General features: G+C 36.5%; 1 protein-coding gene across 1 annotated transcript; it reads right to left on the bottom strand.

Annotated features, from left to right (window-relative positions):
* Window positions 1-1,341: 1,341 nt before the first annotated feature.
* LOC121430928 (retinol dehydrogenase 8-like) lies at window positions 1,342-17,310 on the bottom strand. Its single transcript, XM_041628359.1, has 5 exons — window positions 17,214-17,310; window positions 16,586-16,810; window positions 3,096-3,275; window positions 2,712-2,805; window positions 1,342-2,399 (listed from the first exon to the last, which is right to left on the bottom strand). Exons 1-5 carry the CDS (start codon window positions 17,308-17,310, stop codon window positions 2,045-2,047), a joined length of 951 nt encoding a protein of 316 aa, XP_041484293.1. The 3' UTR covers window positions 1,342-2,044.
* Between the last annotated feature and the right edge of the window lie 3,399 nt (window positions 17,311-20,709).

Here is a 20,709-nt window from a genome sequence, read left to right as displayed (position 1 = left end):
ACCTTTTCAATGCCAGAAAAAATAAAAATGATAATTGTAATACATTAGGTAAATTACATGTATTTTACATATTTCCCTATTTCATGAGTATCGATTTAGATTCATCTACGGTATACTTTGTTGCATATAACTAGATATAAGTAAATTTCAACACTGTATTTTTATATTGTATTGTATTATTGGTTAAAAACTAAACTTTAAAAATTCGGCTTTGCCGCAAAGAAAGCATCGTAAACTATTCTTGATTCAATCTAAAACACAAAGTACCTTCGTATTACCAAATTGCGATACATGTATATATAATAATGGTAGCAAGATTGCTTCGGAATGACTAAACCTGACCACTGAAGTAAGCTAAAAAAAAAAACTTTATTCGTGGTCATTCGGTACTTACAATATGAAATTTCTCCTAAATCACCTTTTCAATCTAAAACAAATACAGTATAGGCCCACCTCCACATTACCAAATTAAAAAGGGTATTGATTTACAATATCAAATATACTAACACTTAAAGGTCAAGTCCATCCCAGAAAAATGTGGATTTAAATAAAAAGGTAAAAAAAAAAAATTAAAACAAACTAGCATAACACTGAAAATTTCTTCAAAATCGGACGTAAAATAAAAAAAAAGGTATGACATTTAAAGTTTCGCTTAGTTTTCACAAAAAAGTGTAATGCACAACTGAGTAACATGCAAATAATAATGATAATATGTGATATTTGTATAGCGCACTTTCCATCTTGATTCGATGTTCAAGGCGCTTCAGAGCAGAGCAAAAACAAAAGCTAATCATAATATGTCTGAACAATAAGTCAATGTCTCATTTGCCCTGTCAAATGAAAGACAGTCGATGATGTCCCTCACTCACTATTCTTTTTTTAAATTTAAATTATACATTATTTCATTTTTTTGTAGATTTGACAATAAAGGACAACTTGACTGAAGCATAGTATAATATCAAGCAATGCTAATTCCATATGTTCATGGAAGAATTAATTGTTGTATCACTTGATAATGTTATGTTATACCGAGGATATTTACCTGACTGCTACGAAAGCACGAATGCATGTGAGCAAGCAACCAGGGGACCAACGGTTTAAGATCCTCTCCGAGGGACCTGGTTATGAGGATATATGCCTTAACAAAGGGCACTAGCGCACCCTTTGGGAATCGAACCCGGGTCAGCGGAATCCGAAACCCCTGCTCTACCGACTGAGCTATTGCGCCTCCCCTGAGGAGAAAATGAGGAGAAAATTAGAATATTTCATATAATAAAATGCTAAAGAAATAGTGAGTGGATGACGTCATCAGTCTCCACATCTGCGGATGTATCAATTCAGGATTATTCGAGGGGTGCTGTGAATACAACATAGGCAGAACCCCCTGGTCACCTGGGGTTGGTTTCATAGTGCTTTTCGTGTGTTAGGAGTGACTTTAAGAACGACCGGTGATCCTTCTTGTGGTAAATGATATTCACCATTCAAGGTTCATTGGTGATTATCTGGCTTGTAAGAAAGATTCATCAGTCGTTCTTAAAGTCGATTTTAATTTACGAATAGCTTTATGAAACACCCACCAGTTTGGTATGCCTAAAAGGTATAAATTTGACCCAAATTACCTTTATTTTGGAGCGAGCCCCCCTTTTCTTGCTTGTCAGGTTTTTCTTTTTACCAATATCACCTCATTTTGTAGTGGAAATATTCCTTTGGGCTTGTTAACATTTGTTTTCAAATCCAGCAGCCCCTCTTCAAATCTCGTTAACAGGCCCTTAACTCCAGACCACATAAAAACTGAATATATAATTTCCCTCGTATTTTGATATCATATAATCTTAAAGAAAATTTTCAAAATATAAAATGCATTTATTGTGCAGTTGCATGACGTTTTGTCTCCTTTTAAACAATCTCTGTTCTTTCCATTTTTTCTCCTTTACTTGTCTGACTCAGTTTGGCTGCGATTGCCCCTATCTCGGAGCACAACCTTTGGAATGTAGGAGCCAGTTAATTCTATTTATTGATATCTATTGTGATAATATAACAATTATCAATGCAATGACATAAGAATGTCAGAAGATGAATATCCTATACGCTCTAGGTTTCCTGCGATGGAACGTTCTCCGGTCGTATCACTTAAATCCTTTATCATGGTTTGCCGCACTTGCTCATCCTTCAGGAAATGTCGAAGTACGGGCTTCTCCTTGTCTATGCACCGGTCCTGGATCTCCTTGGCTATCTTCTCAGCGTCGGTCGCCTTTGATATCCGGATGGACCGTTGAATATGACCTAGATGCTTGCGGTCCAAGTCATCGATCTCGTCGTCGCCTAACAATGCATCAACGCTGGCACAAACTCTGTCATCCAGTCCTGTACCAACTCGACCAAACTCTACTAGACAGACTCTAGAGAGTGAGTGGTAGAGAGAGAGAGAGGGGGGGGGGGGACAATCGTATAAATGATGAATATTATTAAAATAGATGGGGTGAACTCAAAATTATCTTGCAAAACACGCAAAATTTGTTCTCATTGTCAATGTATGATATTCAGGATCTAGAGATTGTATTCCTAAAGTTTCCCGACACACACGTTAGCAAGGATATTTTCTGATATCATTACCACCCGATCCCTATACTTTTGATGTTCCCACAAAATGCTGACCAATCAGACACAACTTCTGGTGACGTACTAGTCATGTTAATTATAGATCTACATACCGAATGTTGTATGGCCTCAAGCCGGCAGCCAAGGATTCGTAAAAGCCTTCAACTGCGAACTTTGTTGAACAATAAAAATCATAATATGGTCGACCTGGAGGGATAGAGATGAAGAAATAATGATAAGAGAGAGGGGGAGAGTAGAGACGAAGGAAGGGGGGGGGGGGCAACTCGGTAAGAGGGAGAGAGAAGTGAGAAGAGCCTAAGCGCACTTCATTCATGTTAGAGTGATTTATTTATTTAATTTTATTTATTTATTTATTTATTTTTTTTTTTTTTTTGGGGGGGGGGCTTATCTAATATTTGGGACAAAATTTACCCCCTTCAGAAAAATCCTGGATCCACGCCTAGTATCATGGGTATCATTGGTATTGATGATATTACCTTGCCTTCCTAAACCACTTGACATCGAAACAATCTTCCCAGCTCTCCTCTCTTTCATGTGAGGCAGGACAGCTTGCGTAAGTCTCATATTCCCGATCACGTTCACACTGAACAGATTGTCGATCTTCTCCCGCCTGATCTGCTCGGGAATCCCGACGGCTATGACCCCTGCATTGTTAACTGCCAATGTATATAAGAACAATAAGACGGTTACTAGTGTATTATGTACTGTTTTGCTATATTGAAATTCATTGGCATATCATCTTAACCCTGTTGTAAAGAACACATGTCACATAGTGTAATCACAATGTATTCACATTGAGGAAGGACTGTGTGTAATTTTTTATTCATACTGTTAAAATGCTCAAATTCAACAGTGTGGAGATATTTCCACACTGTGGACACCTCAAGAGTGTGACTCTTCACAGTGTGTTTACCTAGACGACTATGCGGAGGTATGATTCACACTGTTGAAATGCCAAGAATCAACCCCGGGGGGCCACTTCCATTTACGAGTGGATACCATGCGCGACCACGGGGTCTCGAAAAGCACCCTAAACACGTATTTTCCATACTCTGAAAATGCACCCATTAACAAGTATTGGGAAGAAAATGATCCTCTTACCAAGTATTCCCTAAAATGCACCCCTAAACAAGTACAGGAATATGTTAATTATGTCACGGGTCCTTCGGTCGTGGGTTTTACACATGACGACCTCACCTTCCACGCCTCGTGCAAATCGGACTCTAAACACTTAGTGTTGGTGCAAAAAGGACATCCTTTATAAAACATTTTAATTTTGTTTTTATCTTCCCCGCGAATTTGACCCTAAACACGTAACTTTCCTAGCGAAATAGATACCCTTAAGTTTCAACATTGTTGTGTTTTTGACACCCTTATCACGTTGCGTACGTAACGTGCCCTATCGTGAAAAAGACATCCTTTTTACGTTTTTTTTTTGGTCGCGCATTGTATCCACTCGTCAATGTAAGTGCCCCCCCGGATTCAACAGTGTGCAGGTGATTTCACACTGTGAATACACTGTGTTCCACACTGTGAACACGAAATGGTACACACTGTTTGAGGCACTTTGTTCTTTCTAGTCGGGTTATTCTATTGGTCTCTCGATGAAAACTTTTTGCCCGAAAATGCCCGATGCGCTCAATTTATAACGTTTACAAGTATTTAGATATTTATCACCCTCTCGGCATGTTGCCCTTGCGGTGCCCCAATATTCGTGATATCATGCAATTGTAGATTTGAGATTACACATATCTGTTTTATGGCGCAAAAAACGCTTCCCTTCTAACAAACCATGATTGAAAAACACTTCTTATTTATTTTGTAGGGAGAAACGGACATTCACTGACACTGTCAAACAAGATTGATCAATTATTTTGTTGTGCCATCTCGCATGATACAATTCTGAAAAAAAGGTAAGTCGTTACAACGAGAGCTTTCATACGGACAAAAGACTTCTGTCTTATGCCTCCAAAAAAAGAGAAATGTAATACAAAACAAACAAACTTGTTTGTCGTAACTAAACCGACCCTATTCTTTAGACTGTCATTTCTGAAAAAAATAAATTTAACTTTAAAAATGTGCCGAACGACTAAAATTTTTTAGTTTGTCGCTCTTTCCTTACAAAAACGGAAACTTATGAATAGCGTATTGGAACATCGACAATAGACCTGTTGCATATAACTTTTGTTTTTAAAAAAACTCTGGCAATTTTGTTTCCCCAGAAATTTTTCAGTGTGAAATTTTGAATGGCATATTTTTTTTTTCCAAAGTTTTTTTTTGGAGGGGGGGGGGGTCGGGGGACAAAAGTTTTATGCAACGGGTCTTATCGTTAGAAAAGGACCCGCGTCCGCCCTAAAAGGTAAAATAGAATATCCGACCGACCGGCCGACCCTTCCCGCCCTCTGATGCGACAACTAAATTATTTTGGCCTCACTACAGACTATTAAGGTCATTTTCAAAGGAATTGTATGCTTAATGACAATGACTTTTTGCTTAGTAGGGGAAGGCGGGGTAAGTTGTGACACTTTGACATTTTGCATGTTAGAATTGATATGACTAGTAATATTGTAGAAATAAGTACCTTGCCTTTGAATTTGATTCTTGGGAAATGTTTTTCACCTATATATAACTTTCTACCCCCACACTGAAAGTCATCCTGACCTTTGAAAAAACAATGTCAAATGGCTCAACTTGCCCCATATATGGGGTAATTTGTGCCATCATCTGTGGTAAGTTGATGAGATACAAAAACTATGTACAAAATGTATGCGGGAAGAACCAGGATGTCAATTTTTCATTTAAAGGGGAATCCAGCCGTGGCCATAAAAAGTTGTGTTGGGAAGGAGAAAAATAAATCAAACAGAATGGTGAAAGTTTGAAAGAAATCGGACAAGCAATAAGAAAATTATAGCTGCTTTAAAATTGAGATCACTAATACTATGTAGATTTCATATTGGCAACTAAGTAAGTAAATTATGACAAGGGGCAAGGACAACGTTCCCATAGGCAATGTACTTTATTATCAGGGATTTGTGTTTTTTCCTAAGTACCCATTCTCCTGGGGCAGTAATCTAAATATAATCCAGGTAGTATTTTGTCTTATGTCCTCATGAAAGAAAAATAAAATTTGAAATAAAACTTTTGGGAAAAATGACATTTTTTAGCCATATGTATTGGAGTACATGAAAGGGTAGTCCTTGCCTTACATCACTATGACATCCCATATGCGGCCAATTTGAAGTCTCCATGGGTATAGTGATTACCAATATTTACAACTTCTAAAAATTCATAACTTTCTTGTTGTTTGTCCAATCTTGTTCAAACTTTCACCTATCAACTTGTCTGATTTTTCTTTTCCAAATAAAAAAAGTCTTTATTTGGGTTGGATTCCCCTTTAAAGTCTTTTCACTTGCTAATTCTCAATAAATACCAACATCTTCTGAAAGCAAAAGAGCTGTCATGTGAATTTGCTCCTTTCTGCCTGCATACCAATGGCTTTTTACGTTATTATACATCACCATAATAGTCAGGTCCAGATTTGAGAAAAGTAGACTGCCTTAGGCAAATCGTGTTAATGCTGAATTGAGAAGTGCTTTAACATAATTTGAGGGCGCTGAGTCCAAATTTGATGTTTGCCAACCTTGATTTTGATGTTAAAATCCTCAAATTGGCAAAAACAAAATGGCCGCCACTCTACACCCATTTTTACTCTATTCTGACCCCCAAAACTTGTAACGAAAATGTTTGTCAACGGTTTTTGGTACTATTTGATCTAAAAAATAACATACTTAAAATCCACCAAAATCCGTATCCGGAAAAGTGGTTATTTTCAAGATGGCATCTAAGATGGCCGCCATTAACTGAAAATTAAAATAACCGGTACTTTATATACCCTAGACACCCTTTTCGGTGCATATATGTATTCAATGGTGGAGGGCGAAAAAGGAAAGAGTGAACATAAGCACTCCAGGGTACCTGAAAATCCAAGATTGCGTAAAAATGGCTGCCATGGCCTAAAAATTCATAATAAAAAACATTCATCTTTTACGTATTTTAGTGTCTTTTATTTGGGTTGTATTCATTGGTGATTTCAAGGGTCAAGAAGTAAACCGGGACAAGTTACAAGGACAGTCAACAGTCCACTATGTCCAAAAATCCAAGATGGCTTGCAAAATTGGAGTCTAAAATAGCTGTTGTTATCGAAATACCACCAAACCGGACATAGTTTGTTTAATACCTGCCTTGGGCAAATGATGTTGGTGTCTAACCCATGGTTTAATGGGTCAAGAAATACGTTGGGACAAGTAAAAAAAAACATGGTCCTCCCTGTCCAAAATCCAGGATGGTTTGCAAAACTGGAGTATAAAATGTCTGTCGTTAATTACAAACCGACACAGTTTGTTTAATAACCGCCTGGAGAATATGATTTTTTAGTATAACACATGGTTTAAAGGGTCAAGTATTAGATTGGGACAAGATACAAGGACAGGTAGTGGTTCCATTATGTCCAAAAATCCATAATGGCTTCCAAAAATGGAGTCTACATAGGCCGTTCTCACCGAAAAACTCACATAGTTTGTTTAGTATCAGCCCGGGGTATATGATTTTGGTGTTTAACCCATGGTTAAAAGGGTCAAGTAATAAATAAGGACAAGTTACAAGGACAGTCAGAGGTCCAGCATGTCCAAGAATCCAAAAGGCTTCCAAAATTTGAGTCTAAAATGGCTATTGTTAGTTGTCATAGTTTGTTTATTATCCGCCTGGGGTATCTTGTCTAACCCTTGGTTTAAATGGTCAAGTAATACGTTGGGACAAGTAAAAAAAAAAGTCTATGGTCCTCCATGTCCAAAATCCAGGATGGTTTGCAAAAATGGAGTATAAAATGTCTGTCGTTAATTACAAGCCGACACAGTTTGTTTAATAACCGCCTGGAGAATATATGTTTTAGTATAACGCATGGTTTAAAGGGTCAAGTATTAGATTGGGACAAGTTACAAGGACAGTTAGTGGTTCCATTATTTACAAAAATCCATAATGGCTTCCAAAAATGGAGTCTATATAGGCCGTTCTCACAAAAAACTCACATAGTTTGTTTAGTATCAGCCCGGGGTATATGATTTTGGTGTTTAACCCATGGTTTAAAGGGTCAAGTAATAAATAAGGACAAGTTACAAGGACAGTCAGAGGTTCAGCATGTCCAAGAATCCAAAAAGGCTTCCAAAATTGGAGTCTAAAATGGCTATTGTTAACTAAAAACTGTCATAGTTTTTTTAATATCCGCCTGGGGTATATGATTATCTTGTCTAACCCTTGGTTTAAATGGTCAAGTAATACATTAGGATAAGTTACAAGGGCAATCAATGGTCCTGTATGTCTAAAAATCCAAGATGGCTTCCAATTAAGGAGTCTAAAATGGCTACTGATACTAAAAAATTGACATAATCTATTTAAAATCCACTTGGGAAATATGATGTTGATGTCTACACTATGGTTTCAAGGGCTGAATAATACTTTTGGATTAGTTACAATGGTATGAAGCGGTCCATTTTGCCTTTTATTTAAAGTTGGCTTTCAAAGTGAGTCTTAAAATACCTCCATCAGCTAAACATAGTCATAATTAGGTGAACAAAAGCTTCACTACATGTAATGTGGTTTGAAGGCTGAAATAATAAATCGGAACAAATAAAAAAGATGGTCAGTTTCCTTTTCGTCGTAAAAAGTCCAAAGCGACTTCTAAAATTGCGTGAAAATGACTGCAATCCCCTAATCATAAAACCATAGGATAGTCCTGAGCACAAAAATAACGTGTTCTTGAAATACTTATCAGTGAATTATGGAAATTTTTTGGTGAAAGTGTACCTTATTTCTTAAAGTTTGTTTTCGGATGTTTACTTATTGTTGCACCACCACCTAATTATGTCACTAATTCTTGTCAAACATAATTTCATGAATCTTAGAAACCGAGACACCAAAATAGTGGCACTAGATGAGATATAAAGCATTGTCATTTTTGTAACAATGGTGGCCAATTTGAATGTAATTTTTGGAGCGTTCTTCAATTTTTTGACAAAATGGACAATAGTGTTTCCCTGTAATCTGTCTTCACCTATATCATATGACCCTTGAAATCATGAGAAAGGCACAAAAATGTTCTTACATTGTAGGTAGATATTATATGAACTTTGCAGCCAGATTTTTAAGAAATAGCAACTATTTTTAAGCCATCATTATTATTATTATTATTTTTTTTTTTTTTGGGGGGGGGGCAAAACTACACCACTGATAAACCTTGAAATTTTTCCAATGTAATTTTTCCCTTTGGAATCATGATTTTTGTTTTATTCTCGGTAGACTCCAAAGTTATTTCTATCAGGTGGATATTATATGAATTTGGACCATTTCAAAGTTACAACGTCCATTATAGACGCCATTTTGGAAGTTAATCTTGAATTCTCTGACACACTCACTATCTTGTAAACATGTCCTGATTCATTATTTGCCTTGAAAGCTTTTTGATGATTTTGATTTTGAGGATTTACTTTATTTTTGGAGTTGATAGTACAACGACTGCCGTTGTGGACGCTATGTTGAATTTACCGGTAACCTTGACAAAGTTGTGTAGCTATAACCTGTGTCAATAGACTTTGTTTAATCCTAACATGCCTAAGTTTCATGAAATGGACATCTAAACCCTAAAAATTATGAAATTTCAAAAACTTAACCGCGGTTAAGATTTGTTGTTGACTTCGCCGCCGCCGTCGGAAAAGCGACGTCCATGTCTTGCTTCTGCTATGCAGGCGAGGAAAAAATGGCGGGCACGTTAAAGATATCCAATGTGAATATGCCAGCATTGCCCCCAAATTATCAAACATTTTGCCATATTATTTATCAAGTCAGCAGCAGTGAATCATGGCAGCTATCTTGGAATTAAAGATGGCTGACGAATCAATCGGACACATTGTGTTTGCAACCCTGGGTATCAAAAATAACGCATAGATCCCAAATTTTTAAATACAATCACCCATAAAAAATCGTTTAATATGGGAAACTGCATTAAAAATGCCGCCTTTTTGTTTTTTGCCGATTTGAGGGTGAAAACGTCGGAATCAAGTTTGGTAAACAGCATTTTTGGGTTCAGCACCCCTGAATTACCTTAACACAATTGATAAATCAGCATTAACACAAAATGCCTAAAGCACTTTTTCTGAGCACATTTTTTAAAATCTGGACCTGACTATAAGAATTAACGTGGCTCAACTTGCCCCATGTTGATTTGGCTTACATTACCCCAGTCCGAACTTATTGCGATATTTTCACATCCACATATTTCTTATGCATTCATCATGTAAAAAACTATGACAAGATTGAGAATCCATACCTGGACTAACAATATTGTTCGTATTTCTATAATATGTTTAAAGATGTCTATTGGCCAAAAGCACTTATCTATTTCACACCCTTTTTTACTTTTTTGGCTGAAATTTGTATTTTTAACTCTAAAAAAGTACTTTTTGTTCAAAGTTGGAAATAAAGTGGTTGGGTTAAGGGTTATGCAATGGGTCATCAATACATGACACCACCACAATGTATGACTCATCAATTATTAGCCTGGGATGGTGGCTCAACTTGCCCCTATGCATGATATGCTCAACTTACCCCGCCTTCCCCTACTGGTTTTAAGATTTATGACCATTACACGAGGCTTATTTAAGGACACTGCTTGGCACAGTCAGGATATGACTTTTTATTTCATTATGCAGCTAACCCAAGGACATACATTAGGTATTATATATAAAAAGTGAAATATGCAGAACGTTCAGCTGTTGAACAAATATTTCGAGACGTTCCCATGAAATTCTTAACAGTAAACCAAACACCAAAGCCAATATAAATGAAAAAAATCCTTTGTGCTTCGATACAAAGTGGTCGATGGCTGAACGAATCATTTCAGATTGAGACTCTGGCTATTCATAGTTGTTCAGCCTGTATTGTCCTTTATTGAGTAGGAGAATGGTACAATATTTGTTTGCCACGGTGCCGTGAATTTCGACAGACCATCAAATGTTAAAGAAAATAAAGTGAAGGGATTGGCTTCAAAGGTATGATTTTTATGATTCAATTTTTCGATATCCCGCTTTGCACGGGGGGGGGGGGGGGGGGCTTTGCATTAGTTCTTGTGAGGAGGACAGTATTCTCGGGGGGGGGGGGGCGAAGCAGAAAAGGGGCTCTGATATGTCAAAATCGGTGTTTTAGCGCAAACGGGTATTATTACCATGAGATTGTCATCTGTGTGAAGTAGTTGCATTTAGTAGTAGTTTAGTTGAGCACAGCCATTTGAAAAGATTTTTTATTGATAAGATATACATTAAGGCTTTAATTATTTGGAAAAATGTTCAAACAACTGTTGTATAACTCACCTTTTGGTCAATTACGGCGCTAATTACTGTTAAAGGGCATCTTTTTGAGATGTCGCCAACGCGAATCGCGAACTTTTGAACATTCAATGTATTAAGAGATGAAAAATAAACATTCGGAGCATTTATTTAAAATCAGAAATAAGATGTAACGCGATCCGAAATTTTTAATACGCTGACCAGAAAAGGAACCTGTTAATATCTACATTTAGTGACTAATAATACGATACATATCTCATCAATTGAACAATAAAAGCGCGAAGCGCAAACTGAAAACTTTGTAATATTCCAACCAGGAAACTGGAAATTCTAAGCATTTTTGGTAACCAATAAGAGAATGAGTACTTTAATAGAAAAAAAGATTGATGCGAGAGAGAAACACAAGTAAAAAATGTGTGATATTTCAACCTGAAAACTGGATATTCTAAACATTTTGTAACCATGAATAGGATGACTACCTTACTAAACAATAATCGATTCGAGCGTGAAGGGCGAGTCAAAAATTGTGTGATTGTCTAACCTTCATTGTATTAGAGTTTACTTCAAAAATTCTATTTCAATTGGAAAAAGGCATTTTCTTCCTACGGGGATTTTTTTTTTGGAAGGGGCAAGTGCCCCACCTGCTCCCTTGTTCCATCGCTCCTGAATCAGTTGTTCGCGTTTTCATTTCCATTCTAGCTTTCACCAAAATCTCTTTTTATATATCTATTAATTTACCCACTTTTGTATTTAATTACTTACTTATTTATATATTTAAATATTCATTCATATACTTAGTATGTCTATTCATACTTTGTTTATTTATCGGCTATTCCTTTATTTAGAAAAATTTATTCACAAAAAACAATTTTTATCAAGATAAGAGGAGTTGTAAAACAGAAATTGGAAGTACCGAGACCTTGCAATTACACAACAGCGCATGAAACATCAAAAGATTCTATTTCATTCCAATACTTATTTTAATAAACATAAAATACAGGGATTGTATGGTGCATGAAACTGGGTCACGCGTTCTTAATTTAGTTGGAGCATACCAAGATCAATCGTATTTTGCTTCCAAACTATTTATCAAACTCAACGATTTTGTATACCTTAATTGCCCAAGAGCACGGATCATACCTTTATTTGTCATGTTTATCAATGCAAATTTGTTACTTGTAGTGTACGTGACATTCTGGTTCTCAAGCTCGCTGTCATTGCTTTCCTTTTCCTCAATAAAGTTAAAATAATTATAAGGTCTTGCTCTAAGTAGGTCTTAGTCGGGTAAAGGCATAATGCCGAATGCATTTACATGACGGTTAATCCAAGAGACCAGAAAAAGATAAAAATTGTATTTTATCTCTCCAATTGTCCTTCCCTCACTCAAGACGAGTAATGTTAAATTTTCGAGAGAGATTCGAGTGAAAGCATAGCTTAAAAAGAAGTTCAAACATGGGCCTAATTTCTAATTGGTTAAAAGTTAAGCTGTGTTTGATTTTTGGAGGTGCTGTTGATTACGACTATTTCTGCAATATTGAGGAATCACAATTTCTGTTTTATTCTGTGTTTAAAATTTTCGTTTATATGAAAATAAATGTTCGGACTAACGATAACGATGTGAATTCTATCAGAAAGGAATTCTAGCAATTCAAAAGATTAATAAATCTAAATGGTCACAAAGATTCGTAAGAATGACGTATTCGTATGAGTTTGTATGGGGTCTTCTTAAGAACAACTTAAGACCGTCTTAAAATATCAAATGTTTTTTTATAAAATGGCTCTAGTATAACTCGTATAGTCGTTCTGCGTAACAAAAATGCATTGCGGTATTTTTCGTCATATTTACGGCCATTGCATGATTTTTTATCGCACATGCAACTCATTACATCCTGAACATGCTGAAGTCATTCGTAAGAAGATTTTACTCAACAGTTGCAAAAATTGTGCACCTAATATACCATGTATACATTACAAGTTCCCTACAAACGCCTTATTAACACCAAGAGTCGTTCGTAAGAACGGCGTTCGAATCTTCGTTCGTAAGGCCTTCTTATAAAAATACTGTCGCAGCCGTCTAATTAACAACTTTAAACGCTTATGTGATGATCATAGCATTGTCTCCTCAACTTACAAATGTCATGCGGAATTCTTACGATGTACTTAAGATGACTGTGCGGCCTCCTGCGAAGAGAGAGTTTCGTACGACGTTGACAAAATATTAAGACAAGACCATCCGCCAAGCGAACTTTTGGTCTAGTTACGAGTCGTACGAAACCGTTAGCCTGCCAACGGTTTCGTATGACGTTCGAGAGAACATCTTACGAAATTATTAAGGTCGTTCGTATAAGGCGTTCGTAGAGTTCTTAATGGGATTTGTTACCGATACATAAGCAGTGACCACTGAAATCAGTGCACCTATGATTTGACCCACTGACGGATCTAGGGGGGGCACAGCCGGCCAGTACACCCTCTTTGAGAGGCACAATGAAAAAATTGTGCAAAACTGCCGTTAAAACTCAAGTATACCCCCTCTTGAAAGTGAAGATCCCCCCCAATTTTTTTGCTTCTCAATTTTCTTCGTGGACGAAATGTCCCCCTTTTTTTTTGAAAATCCTGCATCCGCCCCTGATTGGACCTTTAGAAAGAGCATAGCGACTGTATATCTGACTCTGAATGGAGTAATCCATGCTTATATTTTTTTCACAGTTGCTGTTTTTTAATTTTGTGCAATGTATGTATGTTTTAATTTTGATACGGCAAATTAACTTAAACCACACTAAACCAAGTTGGATAGGAGAGCCTTTCAACATGTTCAAGAGCATATCAAGGTGGATATGAGCGCAATGGAGATAAATAGCATGCACTATTGCCATCACTATTTTAAATGCGGGGTTTTGATACCGATCAGTGATACCAGCTGATTGGTTGCTAGTGTGATATTACTCGCATTCACCCGGATGACCCAGTAAAGTACTCCACTAGTCATATAATCATATTTGGACTCCAAGGTCACGTAACCAATTTTTTCTTTTAATTTGATTCCTCTTTCATGAATACGCGTAAGAATGAAAATAATGATAATACTTCATGAATGCTTAAGTCCTGACCGTGTAGGAGCTCAAAAGCTCAAAGAAGCATAGAAAATAAACACTGGGGATACCTGGGAGCTTTTGAAATAATAATGAAAAGGAAGGGCATTCTTGAGTTAAAAGCAGTCTGTATACCTGCTAGACTTGGTCCCTGAGTAAATACATGTATAATGAATGAGTAAATGACAAAAAAATGAAATGAGGAAAGGGGACTATAGGTCTGGAAAAGAGTCCGTGTGCGCATTATTATATTTTTTCCTGAAACTTCCATCCTCACTGTCTCCCTTGTCGATTTCTTTTTAAAACTTTCCAAAGACGCCCTTTCACCCAAAATTCACGATTTAAGGTCTCCTATGATGAAATTAAAAAAAGTACTTTGTATGTCACGCATATTTTTTTGTTTGTCAGAATTCTAAGCAATAGTAGCCTTCTATTGAAATTTTCTTGCTTCTTTTTGAATAAATTTTGAATTTGCTATTCTGAAGGTATCTTTTCACATTCTGTACCAAATACTTAAAAATATTAGCTCTATTAGATTTAACCAAATCCAATGAGACTCTATACTTTTCAGATGAAAATAAAATATTCGGATTTATTGGAAAAAACAATTGTGCTCTCAATTGTATTTTCATTATAGTAAGAAAAACTGTGTATGATTGTAAAATAAACAATACATTTCCTCTTTTCAGTATCATTAAATCCTCAATAATCAATTATTACCAAAATGAAAAATACATTGCCCAACTTAATTTCAACCAACACAGATTTTACAAAAGATGGTTTCGATTGAAAAATCTCTTTATTGTTTGACTTCCACATGTAAAATTATTTTGTCAGTTCATTGTTTCTATCAGTGATTGTATTATTCATTGTACTCTGTATCTATTGATTTTTGATTGCCAATAAAATCCCTGTGGAGGGGAAACAGATTTAAAAAATCCAATAGTTTTTCAGTACTTTTATGCATATTATCTTTTAAACAATTAAATTTAGGCAGCTGAGGCATAAACTATTCACTTTGAGCTACAAATTTACTTTTTCACTTATCGGGGGTAATCGATTATCCATGAATAAGTTCAACCAATTTCAATAATATCATAAAATTGTTGTTTGGTGAATGCATTCAGCTCATTTTAAAACAATGCATAATGAATCGGTAAAATATCATTTGTAAGAATGAGAGAAATACACGTTGGCCTAACTTTGTTATTTGTAATAAGATTTTGATGATATTTTCAGCGTCTTACTAGGTAAATTTTACTGTTTAGTACTTAGACAAATCTATCCCCTTCAACATTAATGATCAAGTTTTCCCGACTTCATTTAACCATTTACGATTGGGGATTGAATCAATGAAATACCTGTGAAATTGTGTTAACTCACTGCATTATTTTTTTGAGCAACGGTAACAAAAAGCCATCAATGGTCTCTCACCCTCATACCTGTGTAATCTCATTCATGTAAAGCAATCTAACTATAATCTAAGATCTAATGCCAGTAGAGTTATCCAGATTCCAAGATGTCGAACCAATGCTGGCAAGCGGGCGTTCCTAGCTACTGCTCCAAGAACATGGAACGATCTCCCCAACTTTGTAAAGAATTCCGTTTCACTCAATGTATTCAAGAAAAATCTAAAAACACAACTTTTCCGCTAACTCCCGCTTGCCAGCACTGGTCTTTTGTTTATATTTTCATTTGCATTTATCTGTTTATATGTGTTTCTATGTTTTATTTCTCCTCTCAATATAATGCGCTTTGTATCTTGTATTAGAAAAGGCGCTATAAAAATGTATTATTATCATTATTAAAAAAGTTTGTATGATGCCGTAAAACTTCTCAAGATTCTGTAAAAGATATCTCCCGATGAAACGAAGCGACCAAGCTCAAAAGAATTAAAAATCATATCTATATAATGCCGTTTACTTTGAGTGTAGTAGGGATTAGGATTTTACTACAGTTCCTCCTTTCCCGTGTTTCACTTTCGCGCTTTCTGTGCTATTTAATTTCTCCCCTCTTTAATTACAGTGACCTATGACATTCGAATTTTAGTCTTCTTCAAGACATGAATAAAATTGATGAAGCAAAGAGGGCAAACTTTATGATACCCATGCAATTTTCTTTATTTTTTTTCCATTCCTTCTTTTTTTTTTGTGTGTGTGTGACATCCAATGGCGTAACGTGGGTCGTGGCATAGGGGGGGGGGGGGGGAGGGCACCTGCAAAAAATTGAGTCACCTCGCTCAGTTGCCAGGTATACTGACCTAATAGAGACATTTAAGGACAGTGGCATTAAACGGATATGTCTCTCACTGATCGAATAATGCGAGCCTGAATTGCGAGTCGAACAGGCCTACCCTACAGTATGAAATTAATAAAACCAATAGATAAATAAATAAATGATAAATAGATATAAATTCTATTTTTTCATGAAAATATTTGATTTCTGAATTGGAAATAAATTGTGAATTCAAATAAATCAACTTACTCAAAACATCGATCCGCCCATGAGTATTAATGACATTGTCCACCACGTAAGATATGTTCTCATCATCCGTTACGTCTAAAACTTTGATGAAAACTGTTTTATCAAGGGCGTCGCCCACGGAAATCATCAGCTCCGCCCTTTCCGACATCGAAATGACCGTTGCGATGACGATGTATCGCTTATCGTTGTCGAGAGCGAGACGAGTGGCAGTGGCAAGTCCGATGCCTGTTGAGCAACCGGTAATTAGAACGATTTGAGGCGCCATGGTGATATGTGTTTAATGTGATATTTTCACATTCAAATATTAAGAATGTGTCCGCTTAGGCTCAATGATAGAAAATAGTTATAAAGATCTGTTACGAATAGGTACTTCTTTTATACCATATACTGTCCATATTACATAGTTGACGGGGCAGATATAAAACAAATTTGTATTGCATACCATATTTCAAAAGTCTTTTTTGTTGACGATTCAGAACAGTAAGCACGCATGGGGAGGCCCTGGGAGAAAGCTTTCGGGGTGTAGACCCGTCAAAATCAGGGAGATGCGAAATTTGAAGATTTGGAGATAAACGAAATGAAAGGAAGAGCGGAAAGACGATTTGTAAAACAAGATGACGAAACCCACCTTCAACCTCGAGTCTAGCATCCCTACAAATAGGACAGGCACGATATCCTGACGCCCCGTAAGTAGCAAGTCTAGTAGTAGAGTCCGTGATATACATGATCTATGCAAACTATGTAACCATTGACCCTACTAAATGATGTAACCCTCGACCCAAATGACCAGGATGATGGCGAATATAATATCCATCCGTGGTGATTTCTTGATATTTCCATTTTCGCCACTGCCGGATGGGGGGGGGGGGGACTCCCTCTCTCACATGCATTTGTGCATCATTTCCCCCTCAGGTGGGGAAGGGGGGCACGTCCCCTATCCCCTGGTATAGCCACACACACCTGCATCAACCGTACGGGTGCAAATAATCTACTCGGTTGGATAACTTCATGGGTTCATGCACATGTGGGTTGCATCACAGGTGAGGCTAGGCCTATATATTTACCTTGTACCTTGCAGTTCCATTCCCTGAAGTCCTCCACCAGGAAGGGTAACCTAGGGCTGACAAGAGTGGGAGTATTATTACTCTGTTTTGCTTTGTTGCAGGTTTTGCATGTTTAGTTTTGCTATTGAATATACTTTTAAAAGCATTGGTGTGCAGGTTTTTTTTCTGACACTGAGTAGCCACCCATTATTGTTGAAATCATGTGACGTCATCACATTTTGATTTTGTCTTTACTAATCGGAAATAAAGTTGTTTTACTTAAATACTCTTTTATATTGCATGACTATCGTCATTCCAAAATATATCCTGGCTTTTAATCATACTGTCATGGATAAAAATGCAAAGAAAAATAATAAGGAATGAATGAATGATAATTATGTAGAAATAAAACATTGAACAAGTTTTTTTTTGTTTTTAACAATACGATTTATCGATATGATTCTAGCATAATAACCTCTTACAGTGATGTATTTTTTCTATAGTACAGTGAGAAGATTAAGGTATATTAGGCTACCAAAAGCATGATATGGGGACATGGTTTCTTATTCGAAAATAAATATATGAAATGATGAAGGCATGCTGGGGACATCATTATAACGCGTGAACTCGATGAAAGACGTCATTGAGGTCTTTGGTGTTGCTGTTGTTGTTTCACTGATCGATAGCAATGAACCCTCAAAACCCTGGTGACCGTCGGATGTACCACCGCACAGTGGGCCAGAATGAGTTGAAAGTGCGCACAAAATTATTTTCCGTGTTATATGTTTACTTTATATGTTTACTTTAACATGTTGAACAAGGGCAATTTTGGGCGTAGAATCGACTGAACATAATTTAAAGCCCATGTGACGTCACTTTGATACCACATTTTGATTGCCTACTTAAAACATATCTGTGAAAAGAAAAATTACGCTAAACAATATGCAGTGTATAAACTTTGTGTTATGTGTTACTTTAAGATTGACCAGAGTGAATGTTGGTTTATGCTTCTCACATGCCTAAAAAGTGTGTATGAGAAGCCGAAAATAATTTCATGGCATCAAAATGATCATTGGATTTAAGAAATACTTAAAAATCTGAAAAATATTAACCGTGCTTTATCAAGCTGGGTAGACTTGGGTAAAACGCAGATTAATAACACCACGAATGTTTTACTTGCATGATGACGATTAAAAAAGAATTGCTGGACTGTTAAAATAGTTCGATAAGCAGGGGGAGATCAAAGGATTTGACAAGCACAAAAAATGGAATTTTCCTCGGAAGCGAAGATGATTTTATGGAGAAACAATTAACAAGCAAAAACTGGCATTTCGCTTAACCCTATCTAGGCCGGGGTATTTTGGGAGTTCATATGGCCGGGGGGGGGGGCTGAAAGGCCCCCCCCCTATGATCTCGGTCGTCGACCACGCGATCGCGCCGAAAATTGGCACGCGGGTTGCCTGGGACATAATCTGCAAGAATTTATTTCATGTGAATTGCTATTAAGTGAATATGCTAATTTATGCGTAATTAGTATGCGAAATCTTACTCTCCTCCAACTCCCTAAACAAAGCTCCAAATGTACTAATTCATGGTATAGAAACTCTTTGTGGTGTTTTTAGCAAGTGTACAAGAAAAAAATTGCGATATCAAATCATTTTCTTATGTATTATATTGTTTTGTTTTCAATTTCTTATGTATTTCCTTCTCAGTTTTTTGGGACCTTTTGTTTTTCATTGTTTTTTTCAATGAAATTTGTTAGGGACTCTTCTGTGATCATAAAAATTCTAAAATAAATACATTTAGACCAGCAAAACTAAAAATAATATTACATTTATGAATTTTAGTTGAAAACACAATTTGCATTGACTTTGTACACGAATCACGTTTTTTGAGCAATTTGTGGTCTGACATGCACTAACATAATGTTGCGTAATATTGGAACCACGTACCCGGGTGACGCAAAATTGGTCTCAAAATTTCGCGCGATTTGTTGAGGGGGGGGGGGGGGGGGCTCCGAGGCCCCCCGGCCTAGATAGGGTTAAAAAGGGTGATATGAGGGGGAGAATGTATACATTACAACAATTCAACCTAATTTCCAGAAAATCTTTGGGGTGCCGAAGCTGACCCGCTTCCAAGGGGCATGCGGTAGAACAAGAAAAAAAAAAACAATGAATTTTTGGATTGTTATGTAACCTAGGTGGGACCATACTATGAGTCTTTTGTACCTTTGGCATTTAAATAAGAATAAAACGAACTACTCCCAACTCCTACATCAACAGATTGCTTAGTAAATATAAGGGGGCGGAGCGTGCATGAATACTGAGTCATAATGTCTTTAATGTGGATTTAGTTTCAGTGCGGTTTATTTTTCATAATAAAAAAAAGGTACAAAACAACGATTCTATAATGCCAGATTGCAAGTAGAAGGATGAAAATATGAAGGGAAATCTATTCAAAAGCAGAGATTCGACTGAGAAAAGGGAATAATAGAGGGGGGGGGGATAAATATGAATAGAAGGGAGAGAGAGAGAGAGAGAGGGAGAGAGATGGAGAGAGATAGGGGAGACGTGGTATTTTCCATTTTCTTTACAAAGTTTTTGAAGAAGACACAGAACGATCCATTCTATTTTTATTGTGTTCATTTTATTTTATCTAGAATCAATAATGAACTTTTTTCAATTTATTTCATCCATTTCAGTTTAAACAAACACTACGCACAACCAACATACCAACTCGAATACACGTATGCAGGTGTTGTTCTAAATTAAAGGGTGGAACAGAGGGGAACGTTAGAAAGCTGATATTCAATAAAGAGAAGATCCAATTTTGATGAAATATGCAATGTTATGCTTGTTGGGTTTTTTCCTTTTCATTCAAATCAATTCTTTAATTGGTTCGAACTTGTCCTTTACACAAGTCTTGTTTTAGTTACAGTCAAAGTCACGGTTCAAATGTAGACATTAAACCTAGCTGTACAAACGGGACGTGATAATAAAGTTTAGATCACGTATCTTCTCTTGGTGGAAACATAAGTATTCGTGCGATAAATCAGGTTTGGGTTCCCCCATGGGTCAGAAT

Source organism: Lytechinus variegatus, chromosome 17, assembly GCF_018143015.1.
Source record: "Lytechinus variegatus isolate NC3 chromosome 17, Lvar_3.0, whole genome shotgun sequence".
NCBI lineage: Eukaryota > Metazoa > Echinodermata > Echinoidea > Temnopleuroida > Toxopneustidae > Lytechinus > Lytechinus variegatus.
Note: the sequence above shows the minus strand (reverse complement) of the source record. Positions and strands in the feature narration are given on the sequence as shown.